General features: G+C 57.7%; 2 protein-coding genes across 14 annotated transcripts; one reads left to right on the top strand and one right to left on the bottom strand.

The window, feature by feature from the left end:
- The first annotated feature begins 68 nt into the window (after positions 1–68).
- SCAF1 (SR-related CTD associated factor 1) lies at positions 69–18,412 on the top strand. 8 transcript variants are annotated; one of them, XM_063615701.1, is made up of 11 exons: positions 69–130; positions 4,624–4,737; positions 4,957–5,014; positions 5,696–5,790; positions 6,114–6,214; positions 6,303–6,418; positions 10,647–13,475; positions 14,131–14,213; positions 14,434–14,652; positions 17,531–17,659; positions 17,978–18,412. In XM_063615701.1, the coding sequence occupies exons 1-11, from the start codon at positions 128–130 to the stop codon at positions 18,167–18,169; spliced, it is 3,939 nt and encodes a 1,312-aa protein (XP_063471771.1). In that variant the 5' UTR covers positions 69–127; the 3' UTR covers positions 18,170–18,412. The 8 variants fall into 8 exon arrangements, with proteins under 8 accessions (XP_063471771.1, XP_055093235.1, XP_063471770.1 ...); XM_055237260.2 differs by lacking the exon at positions 69–130 and adding an exon at positions 203–369; XM_063615700.1 differs by lacking the exon at positions 69–130 and adding an exon at positions 345–369 and having other exon boundaries at positions 5,645–5,790.
- A 933-nt stretch (positions 18,413–19,345) lies between these two features.
- On the bottom strand, positions 19,346–25,344 carry IRF3 (interferon regulatory factor 3). 6 transcript variants are annotated; one of them, XM_055237299.1, is made up of 7 exons: positions 25,155–25,319; positions 23,509–23,680; positions 23,355–23,425; positions 22,590–22,782; positions 22,113–22,493; positions 20,546–20,677; positions 19,346–19,611 (listed from the first exon to the last, which is right to left on the bottom strand). In XM_055237299.1, exons 1-7 carry the CDS (start codon positions 25,317–25,319, stop codon positions 19,397–19,399), a joined length of 1,329 nt encoding a protein of 442 aa, XP_055093274.1. In that variant the 3' UTR covers positions 19,346–19,396. The 6 variants fall into 6 exon arrangements, with proteins under 6 accessions (XP_055093274.1, XP_055093275.1, XP_055093278.1 ...); XM_055237300.2 differs by having other exon boundaries at positions 20,546–20,661; XM_055237303.2 differs by lacking the exon at positions 25,155–25,319 and adding an exon at positions 24,924–25,051 and having other exon boundaries at positions 20,546–20,661.
- Between the last annotated feature and the right edge of the window lie 200 nt (positions 25,345–25,544).

Genomic DNA, 25,544 nt, shown 5'->3' with positions numbered 1-25,544 from the left:
GGCGTGGCTATGCTAATAAGAATTTATTCTTTCAGCAGACGGGGCGGGAAGCTCCTCAGGGGAGGGTCTATGCAAATAAGGACCCCTGTGGCACTGCTGCTTGGGGCATCGTCTCCGAGGCCTTAGTATGGTAGGCGGGGCTCGTCGACTCGCGCGCGCGGCCGTATATAGGGCGCTCCGAGGAAGCAGCAGGTTTTGAGGAGAAGCTCCACCTCCCTCCTGGGATCCTAGCCAAGCTTTCGACCCGGGCGTCTGGGTTAGAAGCTAGAGTCTCCGCCCGCTAAGGGACCCAGGCTTCCGGTTCCCGCTGTTCCAGCCAAGCGGAAGACAGACTGGGAGGAGAGTGGGGCCCTAGAGGGGGACAGCAGGGTAACGGGGCAGGGAGGGGCCGTGAGATCACTGCATTCCTAATCCATGAGCCAGCTCGCCCAAGTCGGGATGCCTGGGTCATGAAGAGCCTGGGGCCAGGATTTCTGGGTCTTGAGGGAGAAGGAAGCAGAGGGCCCAGACTCCTGGGTCCCTATGAGAAAATGGGGCTGGAGATGTGGACTCCTGGGTCCTGGGGAGGAGGGTGTCAGGGAGGAAGGTAGACAGGTTCCTTAGTACTAGGTTCGGTAAAGGAGGGAGCCGGGGGCCTGGACTCTTAGGTCCAGGGATTGGAGAGGCTGGGGACCCAGGATTCTGGGTCCGAGCGAGGGCACTGGCTTGGGGGGACCCGAATTCGTATGTGAGAGCTTGAGACCAATACTAGTCTGGGAGACCGACTCTTGGATCCGAGGAAGGAAGAATCAGACTCCTGAGTCCGAGGGAGGAGGGAAATAGGAGTCTGGACTCTGCTCTGAGTGAGAGGATTCGGAATTCAGACTTGTCTGTAGTGAATGAGGCGGCTATGGGGTCGGGCTTCTAGGTTCTAAGTTTATTTTTATGTGTTTATTTTTGAGACGGGGTTTCCGTCTTGTAGCCCATGCTGGAGTGCAATGGCGCGATCTCGGCCCACTGCAATGTCTGCCTCCCGGGTTCAAGCGATTCTCCTACCTCAGCCTCCCGAGTAGCTGGGATTGCAGGCGTTAGCCACCACGCCCGGCTAATTTTTGTATTTTTAGTATAGACTGGGTTTCACCATGTTGGTCAGGCTGGTCTTGAACTCCTGATATCAGATGATCCGCCTGCCTCGGCCTACCAAAGTGCTGGGATTACAGACGTGAGCCACCGCGCCTGGCCTATTTTTAGTTTTTTAGAGACGGGGCCTCCCTATGTTGCCTAGGCTGGCTTCCAACTTCTAGGCTCAAGCGATCCTTCCGCCTCAGTCTCCCGAATGGGACTACGGTGTGCGCCACTGCATTCCGTCTGGTTCTAAATTTAGGGGGGCCTAGAGGATCTGGATTCTGAGAGCCCCAGAATGTGGGCAGGACAACATCCAGCAAGTCGTGCTCACTCCGCCGGACTACAATTCCCTTGCATCTGTTCTGCCTAGCGCCTCTTACGTCACCTCCTGTTCCGCCACTCTTTCCGCGCGCGCGCAGGGCACTGTGGGGCGTCATCGCGGGCTACCGCGGCCCCGCCCACTTCACCTCTCACCCCACTAGCTGTCCCCGCGCGACAGAGACGGTGCGCGGACTACGCCTCCCGGCGTGCATCGCGCGGACCCCGCCCCATGTGTCCAATTGGCTTCTGGGAAACCGAGTCCGGTTGCCTTCCCGCCGGCCTTCACGGCGCCGTGCTCGGTACTTGAAATCCCGGCAAGCTCGGCGGTGCTTTAGCTCCGCCTCTCTCCTCCTTTGCTCACGAACCCCGCCCCAGCCCGCCCCGCCCCGCGCCGGGGCCGGAGCCGCAGCCCGAGCGGCGGGGTAAGATGGCGGCGACGGTCCGGGCCGCGGGGCTCGGGCCTATTGGGGTGGGCGGGGCGGAGCTGGGTCGCTAGTTGTCCCGGGGTCCTCCCCACAAGCCACCGGTCCTGGAGGGCGTCTCGGGGCGGTCTCGGGCCCGGCAGCTGCGGCGCAACCTGGCGCCGAGAGGGGGGCCTTCTCAGGGCCCCGGGACGCATCCGTGGGTTCCTGGGGGCGTCTGTGGGGCGTCTCCGAGAAGACTTGGGGCGTCCCTGGGCCTAGACCGAGCTTAAGGCCTGCCCTCCATCACATAGCTGGCCTGGATCGTGTCTGTAGACACTGTAGATTGTGTTTATGGGCTGACCGGAGGCTAGGGTCTAGTTAGAGGGTTCTGGGGCCATCTTGAGATCTTGAGATATGTCCCAGGGGTGAAGGAGGGTCTGCAAGACCTGAGGAGTATCTTCAGAGCCATCTAGAGCGCCTGGGGTATGTCTGTTAGGGCTGGAAAGTGTCTACATGGGCTGGCCTGAGGATGCAACTGGTCTGCATAGGTCTGGGGCCATTTATCAGGCCTAGAAGAAGTGTTCAAGGGCTAGGAGTCTTTTAGGGCCCCCTAGGGGGTTGGGTTATGCCCACCAGGGGAGGGCACCAAATATTGAGATGTACTGAGGGTCTGGGGTCTCCAAGGTATGGGTAGTGTCTAATAATGGGTGACAGGAGGCTGGGGGCAGTTAGAAGGACCTGGAACCATCTAGATGGCTTTAATGTGACCGAAGGAATGCAGCTTTTATGCCTGGAGCAAATTCGAATACCTTTGGGGTCAGATCAGCTTGTGGCGAATAATACGGAAAGAGAATGAGGAAATTTTGCCCAGCTTAGATATACTTGCCCTTCAGAAAGTAATTCAAATAAAAAATGTTTTAAGATTCTGCATTACCCTGGGGGTTATTGAGAGAGTTAGAATTAATCTACATTAGTCTGGAAGAGTCTGGAGGGTCCTCTAGACCCACTATTACAGTGCTTTTCAAGGGGAAACCTGGGCCATGTTGACCGTGATACGCATTAAGATACATTTTTTCATTGCGACCTAGTACAGACAGTCATAATGTATTTAACATTATATAACATAATGTATTAACATTAACTCACCTTCCACGAATTGGCATTTCCACTTACTACTTGTGATGTGCTGCGAAGAACTATTTTGTTCTATTTACTTTTTAAAACAAGCTATTTGTGAAGCACTAAACTGGTATATGACCCTCTTGTTGGGGAAACCACTGATCCAGACAGGACCTAGCAGTATCTGCAGAGCATTCTTCTGTTCAGAAGATCTAAGTAGCTGAGGGTGTGTCTGCAAAGCCTGGTGCTTTCTAAATGAGCAAGCAAGCATCTTTGTATACTGCAGAGGGTTTGGGGATCCCTCAGCCTGTAGTCAGCAGATGTTGATTAAACTTCTGATATGTGACAGTCACTGTTATAGGTAGCATGTGCTTCCCCGGGAGGTGCTGGAGAGCAGTTCCAGGGCCAGGAACTGGGGCTGAGCGTATTGAGTATTGGTGAAAGAGGCTGGGATGCAATAGACTATCAGGGTTGGGTGTGTCTTAGGAAGTTAGGAATTAGGTGGAGCTGGGAGGCTGAATATGGAGGCTTGGCATGGTTTGAAAATCTATATGGGATCTAGAACAGGACCAGGGTCTTGTTTTTGCAGGCATGCTGTGGGGGAAGCGAGGAGACAGATGTAGGGGAAACCTGGGCCTTAAGGGCTAATAGTGTCATTCCTGTTCATCCGTATTGAGCACTTGAGGTGCTCTAAATGTGTGACAGAAGTCAGGCTTTCAATATTCACAGCCGTTCTCTGAGATAGATGCTGCTATTTCGTGAATTTACAATTAAGCATACTGAGTTGTGGGTTAGGGATTTTGAAGCTTTCTAGGAATTTTGAGATTGGATATTGTCTTACGAGTAGCAGATTTGATAGTCATGGGGAGGCTTACAGCTGAAATACTCATATTTTTCTGAAGCCCTAATCAAGACATCCACCTGTTTGGTGGATGATCTTTCAACTCCCTGACTGGGGAATCATATCAAAGAATCTCCATGACATTACAAAGGCTTTGTGCAGACAGCGATAGCTAAATGCTTCCTATGAAGTTTTCCTTCAGCATGCCTTTCTGAAGTTTAGCGTTTTCATTTTAAAAATGGCATACTGGTTTTGCAGATCAATCAATGAAGTTTCCAACTTAGGTGTATAAATAAAATTTGGGGGTGGTCCTCACCATCGAGGACAGTTGATGCTCTAGGAAGCTGTGTGGTGTTTGAGGCATGGCGTTGAATATTGCCAAGCACATTGGCCTTGGGAAAGGTGGGTTTCTAGGACTGCGGAACACCCTCTTTGAAATCACAGTGCAGCACACACAGAAAACCTCGGTGTTCGCTTGGCCTCCTAGGAGGCTGGGGAATGAGGTCTTGAAGTTTGGATAGGTTGTTGGAGAAGCTGCGGGAATTGAGGAGTGAGAGATTAAAAGCAGAGGCCAGGGAGGCCTCCCTTTCACACAAGAGGCACCTGAAACCCAGAAAAAAAGGAAGAAAATTGCTCCTAGTCCCTGGAGTGTCTATGCTGGGCCCAGCGCCCACCCAAGTACAGGGTAGAGTGGGATGAGGTGGAGGAGAGGAGGGGTGCCAGAGGGGATGCTGAGGGAGGCAGTGTGGGGCCCTTGAGGTCTTCATGTCTATCCTCTACTTCCGTCCTTTCTCCCGGGACCTCCACTCCAAACTCTTGCCCCTGGACCCCCAGGTGACCATGGAGGAAGAAGATGAGTCTCGAGGGAAGACGGAGGAGTCGGGCGAGGATCGGGGCGACGGTCCGCCAGACAGAGACCCCACGCTTTCTCCTTCTGCCTTTATCCTGGTGAGGCTGCTGGGCTCCTGGCACTGAGGGATGGAGGAGCTGGGCGTCCACACTCCAGGGGCCTGACTCCGGCGCCTGAGGCAGGGGCGCTGGAGTCTTGGCTCCCGTGAAGCACTTGAGTCTGGCTGTCAGTGTCTGGGATGTTTGTCTCCCAAGGGGCAGAGGTTGCAAAGCATCTGCCTGGGTCCTCTGACGCTTTGTTCTTCCCCCCTTCCCCAGCGAGCCATCCAGCAGGCTGTGGGAAGCTCCCTGCAGGGGGACCTGCCCAATGATAAAGGTATGGCGGCTTCTGGTTCCTTTTAGCCCCTGCCCCCTCTCTGCATCCTTTATCCTAATGTTATTCATACAAGCTTTTCTGAAGCCTCCTGGGTGCCACCCTTGTGCTGGCACAGGGAGCCAAAAAGGGGCAGACCACCCTGTGGCTACCTTGGAAGGGCCTAGTGTGCAGTGGATGGGAGACAGGCACAGTGCTGGGAGAGGGCAGGAGGCCCACCTGAGCTAGCATGGTGGGAGACAGGTCAGGGCACAGGTGAACGGCTCTCTAAGGACCTAGAAGAGTCTAAGGATCTAGGATTGGAGGGAAGCCTGACTAGCCACAGCAGGCCCACAGCACGGGTGCGGTGGCGAGGGGCTGGGCTGGGCTTCCTTGGGGCTGGCATGCAGGAGGGTGTGAGTGGGCTGGGGGGAGGCAGGAGAGGTCTGTGGGGACTGGATCCCAGCAAGGCCTGAATGCCAGGTTGAGGTGTCTGAGGGCAGACAGGAGGACGAATGGCTTAGCATCGGAGCCTCAGAAGTGGGTACTGGGAAGTCCTCCTGGGAGGCAGTGCATGGAGGCCTGGAGAGCAGGCGGTAGGCTGGTTCCGCTGTCAGGAACTAGATCAAGCTCCTCTTTCCTCTACCCCACAAGTCTCTGCAGCGAGTCCTCTGTGTCCAATCCCCCATGCAAATCTCTCACCAGATGGCTCTCGGTGTCATGGCCTTCGATGGCGGCGCTGCCGGAGTCCACGGTCAGAGCCCCGTTCCCAGGAATCAGGGGGCACTGACACGGCTACTGTGAGTAAGAAGAGGGGGCTGGGGGCCTGACTCACGGGTATCAGGGAGGAAGGGACAGGGGCCTGAGTCTGGGGGAATGGGGTTTGGGGACCTGGACTCCTGGCTCTGCGATGCTGACCAGGGGCAATGTTGGAGAGTCTGGGGGCCTGATCTGTGGGCCTGAGCTTTGAGTGTTGATGGCAGTCAGGCTACAGGAATTAGACCCTCAGTTTTCTTGGGGATCTTAAATGTCTGGGTTCCTGAGAGGTTAGGGAGTGGGGAAGCAGGATTTGCCAGTCTTCATGTGACCAGGGACAGCGTAGAGCCTCTCTGGCCTCTTCCAGGTGTTGGACATGGCCGCGGACAGCTTCCTTGCAGGGCTGGTGAGTGTCCTGGATCCCCCGGATACCTGGGTTCCCAGCCGCCTGGACCTGCGGCCTGGCGAGTGAGTAGCTGGGCAGCTGGAGTGGGAGAGGCCTTGGCATGACAGCCAGAAGCACCCCTGAGGCTCACCTACCCCTTCCGCCTTGCAGAAGTGAGGACATGCTGGAACTGGTGGCTGAGGTCCGAATCGGGGACAGAGATCCCATCCCTCTGCCTGTGCCCAGCCTGCTGCCGCGTCTCAGGGCCTGGAGGATGGGCAAAACGGGTATGTGGGGCCAGGGCGGAGCTGGGCAGGTGGCCTTGGAGTTGTGTGGGGATCGGCTGTTTTTGGTAGTGATGGTAGTGGTGATCATGTCATTTAGACAAAATCTTTCCCTTCTCTTCGTATTAGACGTGATTAAGGCTGTAGGTGCATACAGATGTACATAAAGTAAAAACCGATGTGCTGGGGCTATGTGGGAGCAGTCAGCGTGTGTGACACTTGGTTTCGGCATGCTAAGTATTAGTGTCACTGCACTGGGCATTCATCTCCCCAGGAGGGGGTCTCTTTGAGTCTCTATCTTCAGAGAAGCAGACAGCCTGAAAAAGGGCAGGCACTTGCCCAGGGGCGCACAGCCAGATTCTCCATGGGGTGCCTGGGCCTTGAGCCCTGGTGTATCTGAGTCTGAAGCCCAAATTTTTGATTTCTGAGATGTGCGCTGCCCAAGGAGGAATCTCTTCCTCCAACCCTACACACAATGGTAACCCTGTGAGCAGTTTAGACCAAACTTGAACGCACATCTCAGTTGCAAGGAAGACTTGTTACTATGCACATCGCTGGGCCCACTCCCAGGAGTTCTGATTCTGCAGGTCTGGGGTGGGACCTGGGAATTTTCTTTTCTTTTTTTTTTTTTTTTGAGACGGAGTCTTGCTCTGTCACCCAGGCTGGAGTGCAGTGGCGCGATCTCGGCTCACTGCAAGCTCCGCCTCCTGGGTTCACGCCGTTCTCCTGGCTCAGCCTCCCGAGTAGCTGGGACTACAGGCGCCTGCCAACACGCCCGGCTAATTTTTTGTATTTTTAGTAGAGACGGGGTTTCACTGTGTTAGCCAGGATGGCCTCGATCTCCTGACCTCGTGATCCGCCTGCCTCGGCCTCCCAAAGTGCTGGGATTACAGGCTTGAGCCACCGCACCCGGCTGGGACCTGGGAATTTTCATTTTAAACAATACATGCTGCTGAGCCTTGGACTCTGTTGAGAACCCTGGGTTTAGGCCTTCCTTCTACGTGAACATATGTATTTGGAGGAGGGGTTGGAGGGAGAGGAGAGGAAGGTGCAGTCAGCTATGGGCACCAGCTGTGAGCCGTGAGCACCAGTTCTGTGGTAGAACAGGCACACCACTCTGTGCCAGGTCATGTTTACCTTGTTTTGCTCTGTCGCCCAGGCTGGAGTGCAGTGACATAATCTGGGCTCACTGCAACCTCCACTTCCCGAGTACAAGCGATTCTCCTGCCTCAGCCTCCTGAGTAGCTGGGACTACAGGTGTGTGCCACCACACCCAGCTAATTTTCTTATTTTTAGTAGAGATGGGGTTTCACCATGCTGGCCAGGGTGGTCTTGATCTCTTGACCTCAAGTGATCCGCCTGCCTCAGCCTCCCAAAGTGCTGGGATTATAGGCATGAGCCACCGTGCCCGGCTACCTTGTTTGTTTTTTTTGAGACAGGGTCTCACTACGTGCCCCAGGCTAGAGTGCAGTGGCACAGTCACGGCTCACTGCAGCCTCAAATTCCCGGGCTCAAGTTATCCTGTTGTCTCAGTCTCTGGAGTAGCTGGGACTACAAGTGCATGCTACCATGCCTGGCTAGTTTTTTTTTTTTCCTTTTTTTCTTTTTTTGAGATGGAGTCTTGCTCTGTCACCTAGGCCGGAGTGCAGTAGTGTGATCTAGTCTCACTGCAACATCTGCCTCCTAGGTTCAAATGATTCTCCTGCCTCAGCCTCCCAAGTAGCTGGGATTGTAGGTGCGTGCCACCACATTGAGCTAATTTTTGTATTTTTAGTAGAGATCGGGTTTCACTGTGTTGGCCAGACTGGCCTCCAGCTCCTGACCTGAAGTGATCTGCCTGCCTCAACCTTCCAAACTGCTGGGATTACGGGCATGAGCCACCACTTCCAGCCTTTATTTATTTATGTTTTTTAATTTTTAATAGAGATGAGGTCTTGATATGTTGCCCAGGCTGGTCTTGAACTCCAGAGCTCAAGCAGTCCTCCTGCCTTGGCCTCTCAAACTGCTGAGATCACAGGCGTGAGCCACCATGCCTGCCACCCCCCCCCCCCTTTTTTTTTTAACAGCTGGAAATGATTTATCCATTAAGTACAGAGACATGGTGCCTAGGACTCATGACATTCTTAGGGGTCCACAAAAGTGTTTCAGCTTCTTTAAAATCAGAAGCTGTAGGGCTGGGTGCGGTGCTCATGCCTGTAATCCCAGCACTTTGGGAGGCCAGTGTGGGCAGATCATGAGGTCAAGAGATTGAGACCATCCTGGCGAACATGGTGAAACCCCGTCTCCATTAAAAATACAAAAATTAGCTGGGCATGGTGGCACACGCCTCTAATCCCAGCTACTCGGGAGGCTGAGACAGGAGAATCGCTTGAACTCAGGAGATGGAGGTTGCAGTGAGCTGAGATCGTGCCACTGTGCTGGGTGACAGAGCGAGACTCCCTCTCAAAAAAAAAAATCAGAAGCTGCAGAGGATAAGTAAACAAATGGGTGGGGCAGTGTTCCCCTAAAACTTGATTTAGGAAAACAGGTGGTATGCTGGATTTGGCCCCTGGGCCTTAAGAGTGATAAAGGTATATCTGGAAGCTAATAGTAGTTGTTTTCAGGGGGACTCTGAGGTTATGTTTTATTTGCTTATTCCAGGTAGTTTTAAAAAGAAAAGAAAGTTCACCCATAATCCTGTCCCATACAGAAATTTATATAAAGCTGTGGATCTCGCGTGTTTGCAGAGCACTCTAGTCTATGGAGTATCTTGTGCTTAAGGTGCTGGGAATAGCAATGAGGCTAGGAAAAGCTGAGGCTCAGACTGTCCTCACCCGGCAGCAGGTGCAGCCTGGCTCTTTCTGCGCGCTCATCTATTCCTCCAGTTATCCTGGGAAGTAAATGCTGTCATCGTCACCCCTGCTTCATCTTCCCCTAAGCCCTCGGCAGCTGAGGGACTGTACACTCCACTCATTGATATGTTTTTTTTTTGTTTTTGAGATGAAGTTTGCTCTTGTTGCCTAGGCTGGAGTGCAGATCTCGGCTCACTGCAACCTCTGCCTCCCGGGTTCAAGTGATTCTCCTGCCTCAACCTCCCGAGTAGTTGGGATTACAGGCATGTGCCACCACACCCGGCTAATTTGGTATTTTTAGTAGAGATGGGATTTCTCCATGTTGGTCAGGCTGGTCTTGAACTCCCAACCTCAGGTGATCCATCCACCTCGGCCTCCCAAAGTGCTGGGATTACAGGCATGAGCCACCCCACCCGGCCATAAAGGGTGTTGGATGAATGAACAAACCCCCATTTTATAGATGAGGAAACTGAGGGAGACACATTGATCCACTTGCCTGTGGTCATGTGGCTGATGAGGGCCAGCCCCTGGATCAAGCCCTCTGTCAGCCATCTCCATCGTGTGACTGTGGCATCGCGACTGTAGTACTTAGCACAGTGCAGCGCGCTCTTTGGGGGTGAACGAGGTGACATACGAAGCACCATGCCTGGTTTGGAGAAGAGGCAAACCTTTGTCATTGCCACCGTCACTGGTCAGTGGTGTCTCTGAGTCCTGAGCAGATATAATTCCTTGGGTGGGGACTCAGCACAGAGTGAAGATCTTGGGCTGAAGACCAGCCTTCCTGGGCTCCCCAGCTCTGCCATTTCCTGGCTCTGCACTGGAATCTCACCCTCTACCAAACGGGAGAAACTCCCACGAGAGGCAGCTGGCGCAGCAGGCCGGAGCTTGTTTTTGTCTTGGAGGGGGACTTAGGTTTGAATCCCAGCTCTCCCCCTGCAGCCTGTTTTCCTGTTTCTTCTTCACCCAGGATGGAGTGCAGTGTTGTGGTCATAGCTCACTGCAGCCTCCACCTCCTAGGATGGGTGGCCAGCACTGGTCAAGATAGTTCCTAGTTTCAAGGCCAGGGTACATTGCCCAGGGTCAGGCCAGTGCTGTCTCAGGATATGGGAGTGCAGGTTCGCGGCCTCATTGACTGAGTTTACACCCTGACTGCTGCCTCCTCTCTGTATGCCCTTGGGGAGGATACTGCAGCCCTCTGCCTCAGTTTCCTCTAGTGACCTTTGGGTTAAGAACCATGGTGTGCAGTTGTTGGGAGCTTCCTACGGCTGGCTCCTGTGAAGCAGTTGGGGCTTCTTGGGCAGGACCTGGTGGCCCAGCGAGTTTCCACGGCTGGGCCAGCAAGCAGGCGCCAGGAGGGAGGCGAAGGCCCTGACTGCCTCTCTCTCCCTGTTCCTTTGCAGTTTCTCCACAGTCGAACTCCTCTCGGCCCACCTGTGCCCGTCACCTCACCTTGGGCACTGGAGACGGGGGCCCTGCCCCACCCCCTGCCCCCTCCTCTGCATCCTCCTCCCCTTCCCCTTCTCCCTCATCTTCCTCCCCTTCCCCTCCCCCACCCCCACCGCCCCCTGCACCCCCAGCCCCGCCTGCCCCCCGGTTCGATATCTATGACCCCTTCCACCCCACCGACGAGGCCTACTCTCCACCGCCTGCTCCGGAGCAAAAGTACGACCCTTTCGAGCCCACTGGCTCCAACCCCAGCTCATCAGCCGGGACCCCCTCACCTGAGGAGGAAGAGGAGGAGGAGGAAGAGGAAGAAGAAGAGGAAGAGGAAGACGAGGAGGAGGAGGAAGGCCTGTCCCAGAGCATCAGCCGCATCTCGGAGACCCTGGCGGGCATCTACGATGACAACAGCCTGAGCCAGGACTTTCCAGGTGACGAGAGCCCCCGCCCGGACCCGCAGCCCGCACAGCCGACTCCGGCCCCTGGAACGCCGCCCCAGGTAGACTCCACCCGGGCTGATGGAGCCACGCGCCGGCGGGTCTTCGTGGTGGGGACAGAGGCGGAGGCCTGTCGGGAAGGCAAGGTCTCGGTGGAGGTGGTGACCGCTGGTGGAGCCGCCCTCCCGCCGCCCCTGCTGCCGCCCGGCGACTCGGAGATCGAGGAAGGCGAGATCGTCCAGCCGGAGGAGGAGCCCAGGGTGGCGCTGTCCCTCTTCCGTCCCGGCGGCCGGGCTGCCCGGCCTCCGCCGGCCGCCTCGGCCACCCCCACGGCCCAGCCCCTTCCCCAGCCTCCCGCTCCCCGGGCCCCCGAGGGGGACGACTTCTTGTCCCTGCATGCGGAGTCGGACGGAGAGGGCGCCTTGCAGGTGGACCTGGGGGAGCCGGCTCCCGCGCCGCCCACCGCCGACTCGCGCTGGGGCGGCCTGGACCTGCGCCGCAAGATCCTGACCCAGCGGCGGGAGCGCTACCGCCAGCGCTCGCCCTCCCCGGCGCCCACGCCCGCCCCGGCCGCAGCTGCTGGTCCGCCCACGCGCAAGAAGTCCAGGCGGGAACGCAAGCGCAGCGGCGAGGCCAAGGAGGCCGCCTCGTCCTCGTCGGGCACCCAGCCCGCGCCACCCGCCCCGGCCTCCCCCTGGGACTCCAAGAAGCACCGCTCGCGAGACCGCAAGCCCGGCTCCCACGCTTCGTCGTCTGCCCGCCGCCGCTCCCGCTCCCGCTCCGCCCGCCGCCGCTCGCGCAGCACCGACCGCCGCCGCGGGGGCAGCCGCAGGTCGCGGTCCCGGGAGAAGCGGCGACGGCGGCGGCGCTCCGCCTCCCCGCCCCCGGCCACCTCCTCATCATCGTCCTCGAGGCGTGAGCGGCACCGCGGGAAACACCGGGACGGTGGCGGCAGCAAGAAGAAGAAGAAGCGGTCGCGGTCCCGGGGTGAGAAGCGGTCTGGGGATGGCAGCGAGAAGGCCCCGGCGCCCGCCCCGCCGCCCTCCGGCTCCACCTCGGGTGGTGACCGCGACAGCCGCCGCCGGGGGGCCGTGCCACCCTCCATCCAGGACCTCACGGACCACGACCTCTTTGCCATCAAGCGGACCATCACGGTGGGCCGGCTTGACAAGTCCGACCCCCGAGGACCCTCTCCTGCGCCGGCCTCGTCACCTAAGCGGGAGGTCCTGTACGACTCCGAGGGACTGAGCGGCGAGGAGCGTGGCGGCAAGAGCAGCCAGAAGGATCGGCGCCGCTCGGGGGCCGCCTCGTCCTCCTCCTCCTCCCGGGAGAAGGGGTCTCGTCGGAAGGCGCTGGACGGGGGTGACCGGGACCGGGACAGGGACAGAGAGAGGGACAGGGACAGGTCATCCAAGAAGGCCCGGCCCCTCAAGGAGTCGGCGCCTTCCTCAGGGCCCCCGCCAAAGCCACCAGTCAGCAGCGGCTCAGGCTCGTCATCCTCGTCGTCGTCCTGTTCTTCCCGGAAAGTGAAGCTGCAGTCCAAGGTGGCGGTGCTGATCCGCGAGGGTGTCAGCAGCACCACCCCGGCCAAGGATGCCGCGTCAGCCGGCCTGGGCTCCATTGGCGTCAAATTCAGCCGTGACCGCGAGAGTCGCTCCCCCTTCCTCAAACCCGACGAGCGGGCCCCCACTGAGATGGCCAAAGCAGCTCCGGGCAGCACCAAGCCCAAAAAGACCAAGGTCAAGGCCAAGGCAGGGGCCAAGAAAGCCAAGGGGACCAAGGGAAAGACCAAGCCATCCAAGACCAGGAAAAAGGTCCGCAGCGGAGGTGGCAGCGGGGGCAGTGGCGGCCAGGTGTCGCTGAAGAAGTCCAAGGCGGATAGCTGCAGCCAGGCGGCAGGCACCAAGGGGGCGGAGGAGACTTCGTGGTCCGGGGAGGAGCGGGCAGCCAAGGTTCCTAGCACCCCGCCCCCCAAGGTAGCCCCACCACCCCCTGCCCTCACTCCGGACTCGCAGACCGTGGACAGCAGCTGCAAGACACCTGAGGTCTCCTTCCTGCCTGAGGAGGCCACTGAGGAGGCTGGGGTCCGAGGTGGGGCAGAGGAGGAGGAGGAGGAGGAAGAAGAGGAGGAGGAAGAGGAAGAGGAGGAGGAGCAGCAGCCTGCTACCACCACGGCCACCAGCACTGCTGCAGCTGCCCCAAGCACTGCCCCCAGCGCAGGGTCCACAGCCGGTGACTCGGGGGCGGAGGATGGGCCAGCTTCCCGTGTCTCCCAGCTGCCCACGCTGCCCCCGCCCATGCCCTGGAATCTGCCGGCTGGTGTGGACTGCACCACCAGCGGCGTCCTGGCCTGTGAGTGTTCCCTGGGGGAGGGGGGTGCTGGGGCAGGTGAGACAGGATGGGGACTGGAGGGTACAGACTTAGAGGCAGTGGGGTGCCCTGGCAGGGGGAGGTTTATAGGGACATAGACTGGGAGGGTGGGGGTGGATGAAGGCCAGCCAGGGTCTGTCCAGAGGCTCTAGGTGCCTGGGTGTACTGGGAGAGAGGGGCCGGCTGGAGCAGGTGGTGGCCAGCACAGACTCGAGTGGTGGGCTGGGTTCTGGGATTCCCCTAGACGGGGAGTAGGAGAAAGGGACCAGAAAGAATGGCTTGAGCAGGGCACCGTATTCCTTACGGATGGCGGTTGCCTCTACCAGACTGCAGAGGTGGGGAGAGAGGCTGGGACTGGCCACAGCGGGTCAGGAGGCAGAATCTCACTCCTGCCACTGTCTCATCACTGCATGACCCTGGCCACCCCCGCACCCACACACCTGGAGTCCCAAGAACATTCGTGGTATGGGCTGTTCTCTCATTGGCCAAGGCCCCCTTTCCCAGTTCTGAGTGTGAGGCCTTGTGGCTGTTCTGAGGCCAAGGGCGGGAGATGACAGCAGGTGTCCAGGTGAGGTTCACCAGCTCCTGTCCTGTCACCTCCCCAATCTTCATGTTGTCACCTCTCCGCCTCCTGCAGTGACTGCACTTCTCTTCAAGATGGAAGAAGCCAACCTGGCGAGCCGAGCGAAGGCCCAGGAGCTGATCCAGGCCACCAACCAGGTGGGCTCCCCTGGGGGAGAGTCCCTGCCGCCCCTTCTTTTGTCCATTGCTTCGGGTTAGGAGAGGAACCGCAGGCCCGGCAGCTCTGGGGCAAGGTATCGGCCTGAAGAGGAGCCTGTTGCCTCAGCTGTGGGGAAGTCAGCGTGGGAACAGTGGGGTGCACGTGCCCTCTTCCCCTCCACCTCCCTTTACTCATCACCTCTCCGTCCTCTTCCCACAGATCCTCAGCCACAGAAAGCCACCCTCAAGTCTGGGGGTGACCCCAGCTCCTGTGCCCACCTCTTTGGGTCTGCCCCCTGGACCCTCCAGCTACCTGCTTCCTGGCAGCCTCCCTCTGGGGGGCTGCGGTTCGACCCCCCCCACCCCCACTGGGCTGGCTGCCACATCTGACAAGAGAGAGGGCAGCAGCAGCTCTGAGGGCCGTGGGGACACAGATAAGGTGAGCTGGCCTGGGGAGAGGTGGGGCGGTGGTGGCAGTTCTGTAGAGAATAAGGAACTGAGACGCAGGGGCCCAAGGAGAAAGGGAGACTGAGGCGGGCAGACAGGGCCATAGAGACCAAAATCATGGAACCATAAGGAACTCCACTTTGCTGGAATGGGTGAGCAGGAAATGCGTTGGGCATGTCCAAAGGAAAATCGCATCTGTGCGTGCGTGGGGCTGTGTGCGTACACCCCACATATACACACCCTGGAAGAGACGCCCCGCGCTGCAGCCCACTCCTTGATTATCTGTTGCTCGTGCTGTCTCCCTCTCTGTGTGAGTGGGGGAGGGTGGTTTCTGAATGAAAACTCAAGAACCTGTTTCTAGATGAAAGGAGGGAGAATGGGTGCCAGGCAGACAGTAATGTAGGTTCTTATTCAGCTGCTTTGGCCGGCTTCTACTCCTGGGTTCTGGGGCTGTTTCTCTCTTGGTCAGGTCTAGATGTGGGTTTTTGTTTTTGTTTTTGTTTTTCTTTGAGATGGAGTCTTGCCCTGTCACCCAGTCTGGAGTGCAATGGTGCCATCTTGGCTTACTGCAGCCTCCGCCTCCAGGGTTCAAGTGATTCTCCTACCTCAGCCTCCCGAGTAGCTGGGATGACAGGCACCCGCCACCACACCCGGCTAATTTTTCTATTTTTAGTAGAGATGGAGTTTCACCACGTTGGCCAGGCTGGTCTTGACTCCTGACCTCAGGTGATCTGCCAGCCTCGGCCTCCCAAAGTGCTGGGATTACAGGTGTGAGCCACTGTGCCCGGCCTTGGTTGGTTTGTTTTTGAGACAGTCTCGTACTGTCACCCAGGCTGGCATGCAGTGGCACAATCACAGCTCATTGTAACCTCAGCCTTGATCTCTTGGGCTCAAGGGATCCTCCTACCTCAGCATCCTGTGTAGCTAGGACTACAGGCGCGCGCCACCATGCCCAGCTAATTTCTTAATTTTTTGTAGAGTTAAGGTCTCACTGTGTTGCCCAGGCTGGTCTCAAACTCCTGAGCTCAAGCGATTCTCCCACCTCGGCCTCCCAAAGTGCTGGGATTATAGGCATGAGCCACTGCACCCAGCCTAGATGTGTTTTCTTACAGTCCAGTAGCCCATAGCCAGACGGTGGTGTTGGCCACCCTTACACAGCTGTGTACCATGCCAGATAAAGCTGTATAAACCCCATTAAACATCCCGTGTGAGCCGCGGAGGCGGGGCTGCAGCTTAGCCGGTCACTTGTCCGTAGCTTGTGCCTTGCACTGCAGGACTCGGATGGTGAGGACCCCCTGGTTTACAGTGGCCCTTTCTCTGCCCTGGTCTGTGCTCTGCCCTTTGCCCTGCTTTGCCACATCCGAGATGAGTGTTGGGGAGCAGTGTCTCTCTAGAGACCCACATCCTGTGGGGCCAGGCAAGCCTGAGAAGTCCCTCCAGGGCGGCCTGTGTCTCTTCTGGCCATAGAGTTGCCCTAACAGCTCAGTAGCTCATCAGACAGTGTCACCGATGTTGCTCCTGGAGTCTGCTAGCCATTGTGCCCTGCCCTTCCCAGGACTCAGTTTACCTGCCCCTACTTTGATAGTCACCTGGCTTGGGAGGGCAGCCTCTCCAAGGGTGGTGCCAAGGGACTGTCCCTTGTGCCTGCAGAAGGCCTGTCCTTCTGTGGTCCCACGTGGCTCTCTGGCTAGAGGTTTCCTGTCTGCTTTTGCAAAGATTCTGCCTGAGGCCAGGGCTGCAGCTGCTGTCCCCAGCCTGCGGCTGCGGGATCCCCTAGCTTGCTGGCCACAGGCGGGAAGAGCCTTGCCTCGGAGGCTCTCTGCCCTGTCCCTGTCCCGTCCCCTTTTCATCCCATGGCCATCCCCCTTGGAACAGGCACAGCTCCCCTGGATTGAGTCTTTGCTCTGTACCCAGCCTGTGCCATGTCCTCCATGTGTGTCGCTGTAGTCCTGCCCATAGGTGCTGTCCCCGTTTTACAAATGAGCCACAAAGGTGGCTGGGCGCGGTGGCTCATGCCTGTAATTCCAACACTTTGCAAGGCCAAGGCGGGTGAATCGCTTGAGCCCAGGAGTTCAAGATCAGCTTGGGCAACGTAGTGAGACCCAGTTGCCACAAAAAGTACAAGAATTAGCCAGGCGTGGTGGTGGCACATCTAGTCCCAGCTACTCAGGAGGCTGAGGTGGGAAGATCACTTTAGCCCAGGAGTCCAGGGGTACAGTGAGCAGTGATTGTGCCACTGCACTACAGCCTGCATGACAGTGAGAGACCCTGTCTCAAAAACAAAGAAACAAAAAATGAGCCACAAAAAGGTTTGGCTGAGCATCCCAGGGGTCAGAGACAGGGAGTGGCAGATGCAAATGGTCTCGAGGTCAGTCCCCACCCCCACTCCCCAGTGCCCCTCAGCCCTAGCCACCCCCTCCATCCCCTGGGTGACCAGAGCAGTATTGTAAAAACCTAAACTGAGTCCTCCCTGCTCCCGTGGTGAAAAGCCCTGTGCAGTTTTCTACAGCCCCGCCTGTAGAGTCTGATTCAAAACCAGCTGCAATTGCTTGGCCAATGCCTGTCTTCTCATCAGACTGAACTTTATGAGGGCAGGCGACACACGTGTTCTGGTCCTGGCCAGGCCTGGAGCAACCCAGGGTTTGGCCTAGAGGAGATGTTCAGTGACATGCAGAGGCTCAGGCCTGGCCTTTGGTCCCGGGCACCTGCAGCAGAGGGCGCATGGGACAGACGCTCAGCAGGACTTCCAGCCTGAGAGCAGCCGGACAGCCAGAGAGGCTAGGCTGGCAGCAGAGGCGAGTGGAGGTGGAGGTTCCGCAGGTACTCACTGGCCCTTGCTGTGTCTTCCCCTGCTGTCGCCGCCCCACCAGTATCTGAAGAAGCTGCACACGCAGGAGCGGGCGGTGGAGGAGGTGAAGCTGGCCATCAAGCCGTACTATCAGAAGAAGGACATCACCAAGGAGGAGTACAAGGACATCCTGAGGAAGGCCGTCCACAAGGTGGGCACCCGGAGAGAGGGGCAGACACAGGCCGGGGAGAGAACGAGCTGGAGGGACAGATGTGTGCAGACAGATGGACACGGATGGGAGACGGGGAGGAGGTCAGTCTGGGAGGTGAGGAGGGTGACGGGATTTTCTCAAGGCCACCTGGGCCTGTTCCACTGGCCGTGGGGCACCCATCATCTAGGGGGACAGAGGGACTTTGGCCTGGTTATTGGGGAAGCTCCTCCTACCGCAGTCCCAAGCTGCGCCCAACAGTCCCGGGTGAATGGGGCCCCGGGAGCCTGGTGGTGACTCCAACTGTCCCCGGCCCTCCAGATCTGCCACAGCAAAAGTGGGGAGATCAACCCGGTGAAGGTGAGCAACCTGGTGCGGGCCTACGTCCAGCGCTACCGCTACTTCCGCAAGCACGGTCGCAAGCCAGGGGACCCCCCAGGGCCCCCACGGCCGCCCAAGGAGCCAGGGCCCCCGGACAAGGGTGGCCCGGGCCTGCCCCTGCCCCCTCTCTGAGAGCCCTGGCCAGCTCTTCGCCCCTCACCTCTTTGAAATTCTGGACATATTTATGGCTCCACCTCCCCACCTCCCTCCCCCATCAGTGGGATGATTGGGGGAGGGTTGCTGCAGGGAAGAGGAGAGCCTCCTGCCCTGCCCTGCCCCGTGCCCACCTCCCTTGCCCCCAAGCCTGTCCCCAGTGCCCCTCCCTTCTGTTCGTGCCCTTCTCCCCAATTTCATTAAAGATTTCATGAAACATTACCCCTGAGCCCCATGGTTCTAACCCTTTGTTTTCAGAGACAAATTTGCCAGAGGGTTGGGGAGGGACCCCCAGGAGGCTGAGGGTGGGAGACAGGGAGACCGGACTGTGACTTGGGGCAGCTGCCTCCCCTGGGCCTCAGTTTCTTATCTGTATAGTGGGTGTTGTGACGAATGAACAAGACACAGGTGGAGCACTTAGCGCAGTCTCTGGCTGGGAGCGAGCTGCTCTCAGGGAGGAGGGGGCTGGGCCCCACCTGATCAGCATCTTCCCAGCTCAGGGCTCCTGGGTGCCATGTGCCTGCCTTGGAATTGCTCCCAGAGCAGGAGCTGTGTTCCCTATTGAGTTGGCTTCTCTTTTCAGCAGCCCCGTGAAGCTGGGGTGATCTCATCCACTCTCCTGAGAGGGAAACTGAGGCACAGAGCAGCAAGGGCTGAAGGGTGAGTCAGGGCTGCGCTGGCTTCTGCCAGTTTCATCACCCAGAACTGAGGCCCAACCAGGAGAGGTGACAGTGCCCAGGGTCACCGGGCAGGCAGGCTTCACAGGCTCCAGGGTGGCCGCAGAGACCCTTTACCAAGGCCCCCTCCAGCCCCACGTAGAGGGGAGCCTGAGGCCTGGCAGGAGAAGGGCCATTTGCCCAAACTGTTCATAGGCAAGGCAGGGGGCCTGGGTTCTGGCTAGTCTTTGTGTTTCCTACTCTGTGACCTTTGTGCCTCTCCCAGCCTGTGTCTTGGTCTACAAAACGGGGGCAGCCATCACCCATCAGGTCCCTGGGCAGAAGTGAGGAGGTGTCAGCTGCCCCCTGCAGTGCTTGGTCCTCATGCATTGAGCACCTGAGTTGTACATAGCTGCACAGATGGGTAAACTGAGACCCTGAGCGGGAATAACAACCATCTTGGGTCAGAGGGCACCCAACACCAGACACGCACAAGAGGTGATCATAGCAGGAACCAGTTTATTGGTTGAGGTGGTGGGGGACAGGGGGGTTAGAGGCCACACCATGAGGAGCGAGGGCTCAAGCCTCCCCAGGGCCCTGGAAATCCATGCCCTCCACCAAGTCCTGCAGGTAGGCCTTGTACTGGTCGGAGGTGAGGGAGAGTGGGTGGCTGTTGGAAATGTGCAGGTCCACAGTGTTCTCCAGGGAGGAGGCACCCCCTGCCCGGGCGATTTCTACCAAGGCCCTGAGGCACGTGGGCACAACCTGTGGGGGAAGTGGGGACAGGAGTCAGGGCTGGGAGGACTACAACTCCCTGCAGCCCCTGTTGTAACCCAGGATGAACCATAGGCCCAGGGCTGCTGGGAGTTGTAGTTTTACACACACACACACACACACACACACACACACACCCAGGATGAACCATAGGCCCAGGGCTGCTGGGAGTTGTAGTCTTACGCACACACACACACACACACACACACACACACCCAGAATGAACCATAGGCCCAGGGCTGCTGGGAGTTGTAGTTTTACACACACACACACACACACACACACACAGTAGTTTTACACACACACACAGAATTCCCAGGAGTCAGGGCTGAGCAGTCTGTGATCTCGACTCCTGGGAGCCACAGCCATGGCCTCACAATGGCAGCTAAAACTTGAGTCCCCCAGCTTCTACATGGTTTAGAGCAGGGGTCCCCAACCCCCCCATGGCCTGTTAGGGACCAGGTTGCACAGCAGGATGTGAGCAGCGGGTGGGGGAATATTACTGCCTGAGCTCTGCCTTCTGTGAGATCAGCGGCAGCATTAGATTCTCAGAGGAGCATGAACTCTATCGAACTGTGCACGGGAGGGATGTAGGCTGCTCCTTAGGAGAATCTAATGCCTGATGATCTGCAGTGGAGGAGTTTCATCCCAAAACCACCCCCTCCCTGTCCGTGGAAAAATTATCTTCCATGAGACTGGTCCCTGGTGCCAAATAGTTTGGGGACCACTGGTTTAGAGAGTTCAAAACAGGTTCTGCAGGTGAGGCCATGGGAAGGAGCTCCCGGGGATGAAAAACTGGTTATTGCAGAGATCTTGGAAGTTGCAGTTTTTTAGAGGGCCCTCTGGGAGTTGGAGTTCCTGGGAGCAACCTCTTCCCTCTGTAAGGCCACCCCTCTCAGCCCCAGGGACTCAGGTCTGCAAGCACCTTGACCATCACGAGCCTCTTGGTCCATGGCTGGTCCTGGGGCCATGACTCCCCCACACAGAACCAGAGGGCATAGCGTGGTGAGCGTCCGCTTCCTTCCGTGAAGGTAATCAGATCTAGGGGCCCAGGAGCCTAGTCAGGGATGAGAAGAGGACCCTCTACCCACCCTTCCCCGTAAACTTGAATGATAACCCCCACCATCTCCCCTGACCTAAGACCCTCTGCTGCCTCGACCAGGGGACTGCTTGTTTGGGGAAAGTCCACTCCTTCTCTCCCTCCCTCCCATCAGGGTGGGGTTGTTGGAAGGCCACACCCCCAAGCCCCCAAGCCTCAGCATTCATAACAGGCCCAGAGTAGAGGGCCCATGCTCCCAAGGATGCTCAGTTAATCTGGAGAAGCTGGTTGGCATTCAGTCCTGTCTGAGGCTGCACCGTCCAATTGCAGCCATTAGTCATGTAAGGTTATTTCAGTTTAAATTGTAACCAACTGGCCAGGCGCGGTGGCTCACGCTTGTAATCCCAGCACTTTGGGAGGCCGAGGTGGGCGGATCACGAGGTCAGGAGATCGAGACCACGGTGAAACCCCGTCTCTACTAAAAATACAAAAAATTAGCCGGGCTTGGTGGCGGGCGCCTGTAGGTAGTCCCAGCTACTCGGAGAGGCTGAGGCAGGAGAATGGCGTGAACCCGGGAGGCGGAGCTTGCAGTGAGCCGAGATCACGCCACTGCACTCCAGCCTGGGGGACAGAGCGAGACTCCGTCTCAAAAAAAAAAAATAAAAATAAATAAATAAATAAAAATAAATAAATAAATTGTAACCAATTAAAACGAATCACGTCCTGGTTGCATTTGCCTCACCTGAGTGCTCGGCCCCTGTGGCTAGTGGCTGCTGCATCAGACAGTGCAGGTGACTGTCATTTCCATCATGGCAGAAAGTGCCACCGTACAGCGAAACCCTAAGGGACGTAGCTTTCCTGCTATTGGTCTGTTCACCATCATTAGTTACGATGATGATGACAGTGGCAGCTAATTCCCTGAGCATGCTCTGTGTACTGGGCCTGTGTCTCACCCCAGCGCTGGCAGGCAGGTAGAGAGAGGAGACCGTTCTCAGATTCCACGGGCTCAGGGCAAAGTCCTTTGCCTCGGTTATACAGCGGGCCAAGGGCAGCCAGGGTCTGAATTCAGTCCTAATCCTGAGTTCTTTTTTTTTGTTGTTGTTCGAGACAGAGTCTCGCTCTGTCGCCAGGCTAGAGTGCAGTGGTGCGATCTCAGCTCACTGCAGTCTCCGCCTCCTGGGTTCAAGCGATTCTTCTGCCTCAGCCTCCCGAGTAGCTGGGATTACAGGCGCGTGCCACCACACCCGACTATTTTTTTGTATCTTTAGTAGAGATGGGGTTTCACTACGTTGGCCAGGCTGGTCTCGAACTCCTGAACTTGTCATCCGCCCACCTCGGCCTCCCAAAGTGCTGGGACTACAGGCGTGAGCCACCGTGCCCGGCCAATCCTGAGTTGTTAACCACTGTACAGGCTGCTTCGTACTGGCCAGGGCGAAGCCCCCGTCTCACTCACCTACAATGAAGGGCCCCAGGTCGAACACGCCTCCTTCCTTGTCCTTGGGGACCTCGCCGTCAGGCCCATGCCCGCTGTTGGGGAGCAGCTCCTCGCTCACTGCCCAGTATGTGTGGCAGTGCCCCAGCCGCTGGGCCCAGAGCCACTGCCCAGCCCGCCAGAGAGCCAGTCCCCCACCCAGGCAGCTCAGCACATGCCTCACGTAGCTCATCACTCCCCTGTCTGTCAGGGACACGCCAGGGTCTGGCAGTGTGATTGGCCATCCAGGCAGCGTCCTGTCTCCCGCTTCGGATCCCACCAGCCGCAGGCCCTCCGGGCAGGAGATGGTCTGCTGGAAGACTTGGCGGCCCCGGTAGAAGGCTGTCACCTCGAACTCCCACTCTGAGCAGCGGCAGCAGTGGCGTGAAGGAGAGAGGGATTGAGAGTCAGGGGCTACCGTCCAGACCTCAGCCCTCCCAGCCTGCAGCTGACACTCACCTTCCCCCGGCACCAACAGCCGCTTCAGTGGGTTCTCAGAGGGCCCCAGGTTTGGGAAGGGAGTGGGATTGTCCAAGCTGGGGCTCCGCAGGGGCTGAGGGCAGGGCTCAGGTGCTACAGCCAGGCTTGGGGGTCCCGGATCTGGGAGTGGGGCCAACACCAGGTTACCCAGTAACTCATCCAGAATGTCTTCCTGGAGGGAAACAAAAAAAAAGAGAATCAAGCATTTCCATAGCCTTTTCTGGAGACTTCATATGGACCAGGTCTGTTCTCAGCAATGCAGGGAGGTCAGGCTTGAGCTCTGCCTTCAAGGGGCTTCCAGCCTGGGGACAGAACCAGCCATGGCATCAACAGCCAAACAAACACTAATGAACACCAGGTGCTACCATTCCAACCCAAGGATCTGGCTCTATGCAGGTAAGACCTGGGCAGAGCAGGCTGGGTAGAATTTCAGAGGGGATGCTGCCCCGGCTCAGGCCTCAGCAGGATCAAGGTGAGGGAGTTTTTCAGTTTCCAAGAGGCTGACAGCCCCCTGCCAATGGAAATCCATGAAATCCCAGGAAGGTGTGCTCGGGCCTGGAATGCTGGGTGAAGACTTGGAATTTTCTCCTGAGGAGACTGGAGCAGGGACAGACAGGGCCAGCACTGGCTCAGGTGAGGGGCAGGCTGGAGGCAGGGGAGCGGGGGGATGGTCTAGAGGGAGAGGACGAGGCCCATGGGGACAGGTTAGAGACTGAGGGGCATGAAGGTTGGGCACATTCTCACCTGGGTATCAGAAGTACTGCCTCCGCCATTGGTGTCCGGAGAGGTGTCTTGCTGGGAAAAGTCCCCAACTCCTGTTGAGAAAGGTGGTGAGGGGAGTAGGCATGCCAGGAACCCTTGGGGCCCAGCCTCCCACACGAACTCCAATCTGGCAGACCTGAGTTCACAAACTCGTAGATTTTATGTGGGTCGTGAGGGTCCTTGCTCCGGTCCTCTGCTAAACGCAACCCTTCTTTGCGGTTGAGGGCAGAACGGAAATTCCTCTTCCAGGTTGGCAGGTCTGGCTTATCCCTCCCGGGAACATATGCACCAGTGGCCTCGGCCCAGGCCTGGGGCAACAGTGGTGTCAGGATAGTGGGGGAGGATGACTTAGATCCTGCTCCTGGGGCCCTAACCCTGTCTCCCGAGTCCTAACACCACCCTCTTTCCCTGGCAAGTTCTAACTCTGCAAGGTCCATCCCCAAATCCCCCCGTCCCACCTACCTCCATCCCCCACCTCTAGTTTTCAAAAGCCTTTTTTTCTTTTTGAGATGGAGTTTCACTCTTGTCACCCAGGCTGGAATGCAATGGCGCAATCTCAGCTCACTGCAACTTCCGCCTCCCTGGTTCAAGCGATTCTCTTGTCTCAGCCTCCTGAGTAGCTGGGATTACAGGTGGGCACCACCACACCTGGCTAATTTTTGTATTTTTAGTAGAGACGGGGTTTCAACATGTTGGCCAGGCTGGTCTTGATCACCTCAGGTGATCTGTCTTCCTCGGTCTCCCAAAATGCTGGGATTACAGGCATGAGCTACTGTGCTCGGCCTCTTCAAAAACCTTTGAAACCTCTTTGGTTTTTGTTTTGTTTCGTTTTTGTTTTTAAAGAGATGGAGCCTATGTTGCCCGAGCTGGCCTCAAACTCCTGGGCTCAAGCGATCCTCCCGCCTTGGCCTTGCAAAGTGCTGGGATTACAGGTGTGAACCACCGCACCCGGCCCAAAAACCTTTTCTTTCTAAGCCAGGCTTCCAAGTCCAACTTGGTGTCTAACCCCGTGCACCACCTGCCCCGCAACACCCTCTGTGATAGCCCCGCCCCTCACACTGTTTACCACCTCTGGCATATACTTTTTTTTTTTTTTTTTTTTTTTTGAGACGGAGTCTCACTCTGTCGCCCAGGCTGGAGTGCAGTGGCACGATCTCGGCTCACTGCAAACTCCGCCTCCCGGGTTCATGCCATTCTCCTGCCTCAGCCTCCCAAGTAGCTGGGACTACAGGCGCCTGCCAACACGCCCAGCTAATTTTTTTGTATTTTTAGTAGAGACGGGGTTTCACCGTGTTAGCCAGGATGGTCTCGATCTCCTGACCTCGTGATCCGCCCGCCTCGGCCTCCCAAAGTGCTGGGATTACAGGCTTGAGCCACCGCGCCCGGCACCTCTGGCATATACTAATTCGGTGGTTAGGAACCTCAGATTTGGGGCTCCAGGTCTCACCTCTGATGTTTCAAGAACCATCCCCCAGTATCTATCCTACAACCAAGAGCCTCGGCCACTAGAGAGCCCCAAACCCCCAGGATGCATTTCCTTTGCGTACTAACCGGCTTTCCCGGTTTTATCCCCGTAACCGGGCAGCTCCAACCGTGCTTGCGCCCCACCATCACTCAGCTGATCCGGCTAGCCCCGCCCCTCCCGTTCTAGCCCCACCCGCCAGCGTTGGCACGAGCCCGCCCCTCGCGCGCCACCTCCGCCTTCTCAGCCCGGCCCACTAGGAGTCCTTTCCGCCCAGCGCGCAGCTCCGGGTTTCCAGCGTCCCCGGTCGTCGCACGCACCTGGAAGATTCCGAAATCCTCCTGCTGTGCATCCTGCCGTAGGCCGTGCTTCCAAGGGATGCGGAAGCGCGTGCGGCTCTTGTTCACCCAGGCCACGCCCTCCAGTTGCCCCAGGTCCAGCTGCGACACCAGCCAGGGCAGGATCCGTGGCTTTGCGGTTCCCATGGTCCGGCCTGCGCGTATAGGGCATTTCCTGGGCGCGACCGGCCTCCCCCGGACCCACCTGGCCTGGAGTTTCCGCACCCAGATCTCCTTCTCACGGGCCACGGCACAGGTCCTTCACCCATATTTTCAGGGGTACAAACAGGAAACCTCCTCTTCCCATCCTCCCATCCTCCCGAGAGGCTCCCTAATCAGCTAGGGTTCCATCCCATGTCCATGGCACACCCT

The sequence above is a fragment of the Symphalangus syndactylus genome, chromosome 13 (genome assembly GCF_028878055.3).
Source record: "Symphalangus syndactylus isolate Jambi chromosome 13, NHGRI_mSymSyn1-v2.1_pri, whole genome shotgun sequence".
NCBI lineage: Eukaryota > Metazoa > Chordata > Mammalia > Primates > Hylobatidae > Symphalangus > Symphalangus syndactylus.
Note: the sequence above shows the minus strand (reverse complement) of the source record. Positions and strands in the feature narration are given on the sequence as shown.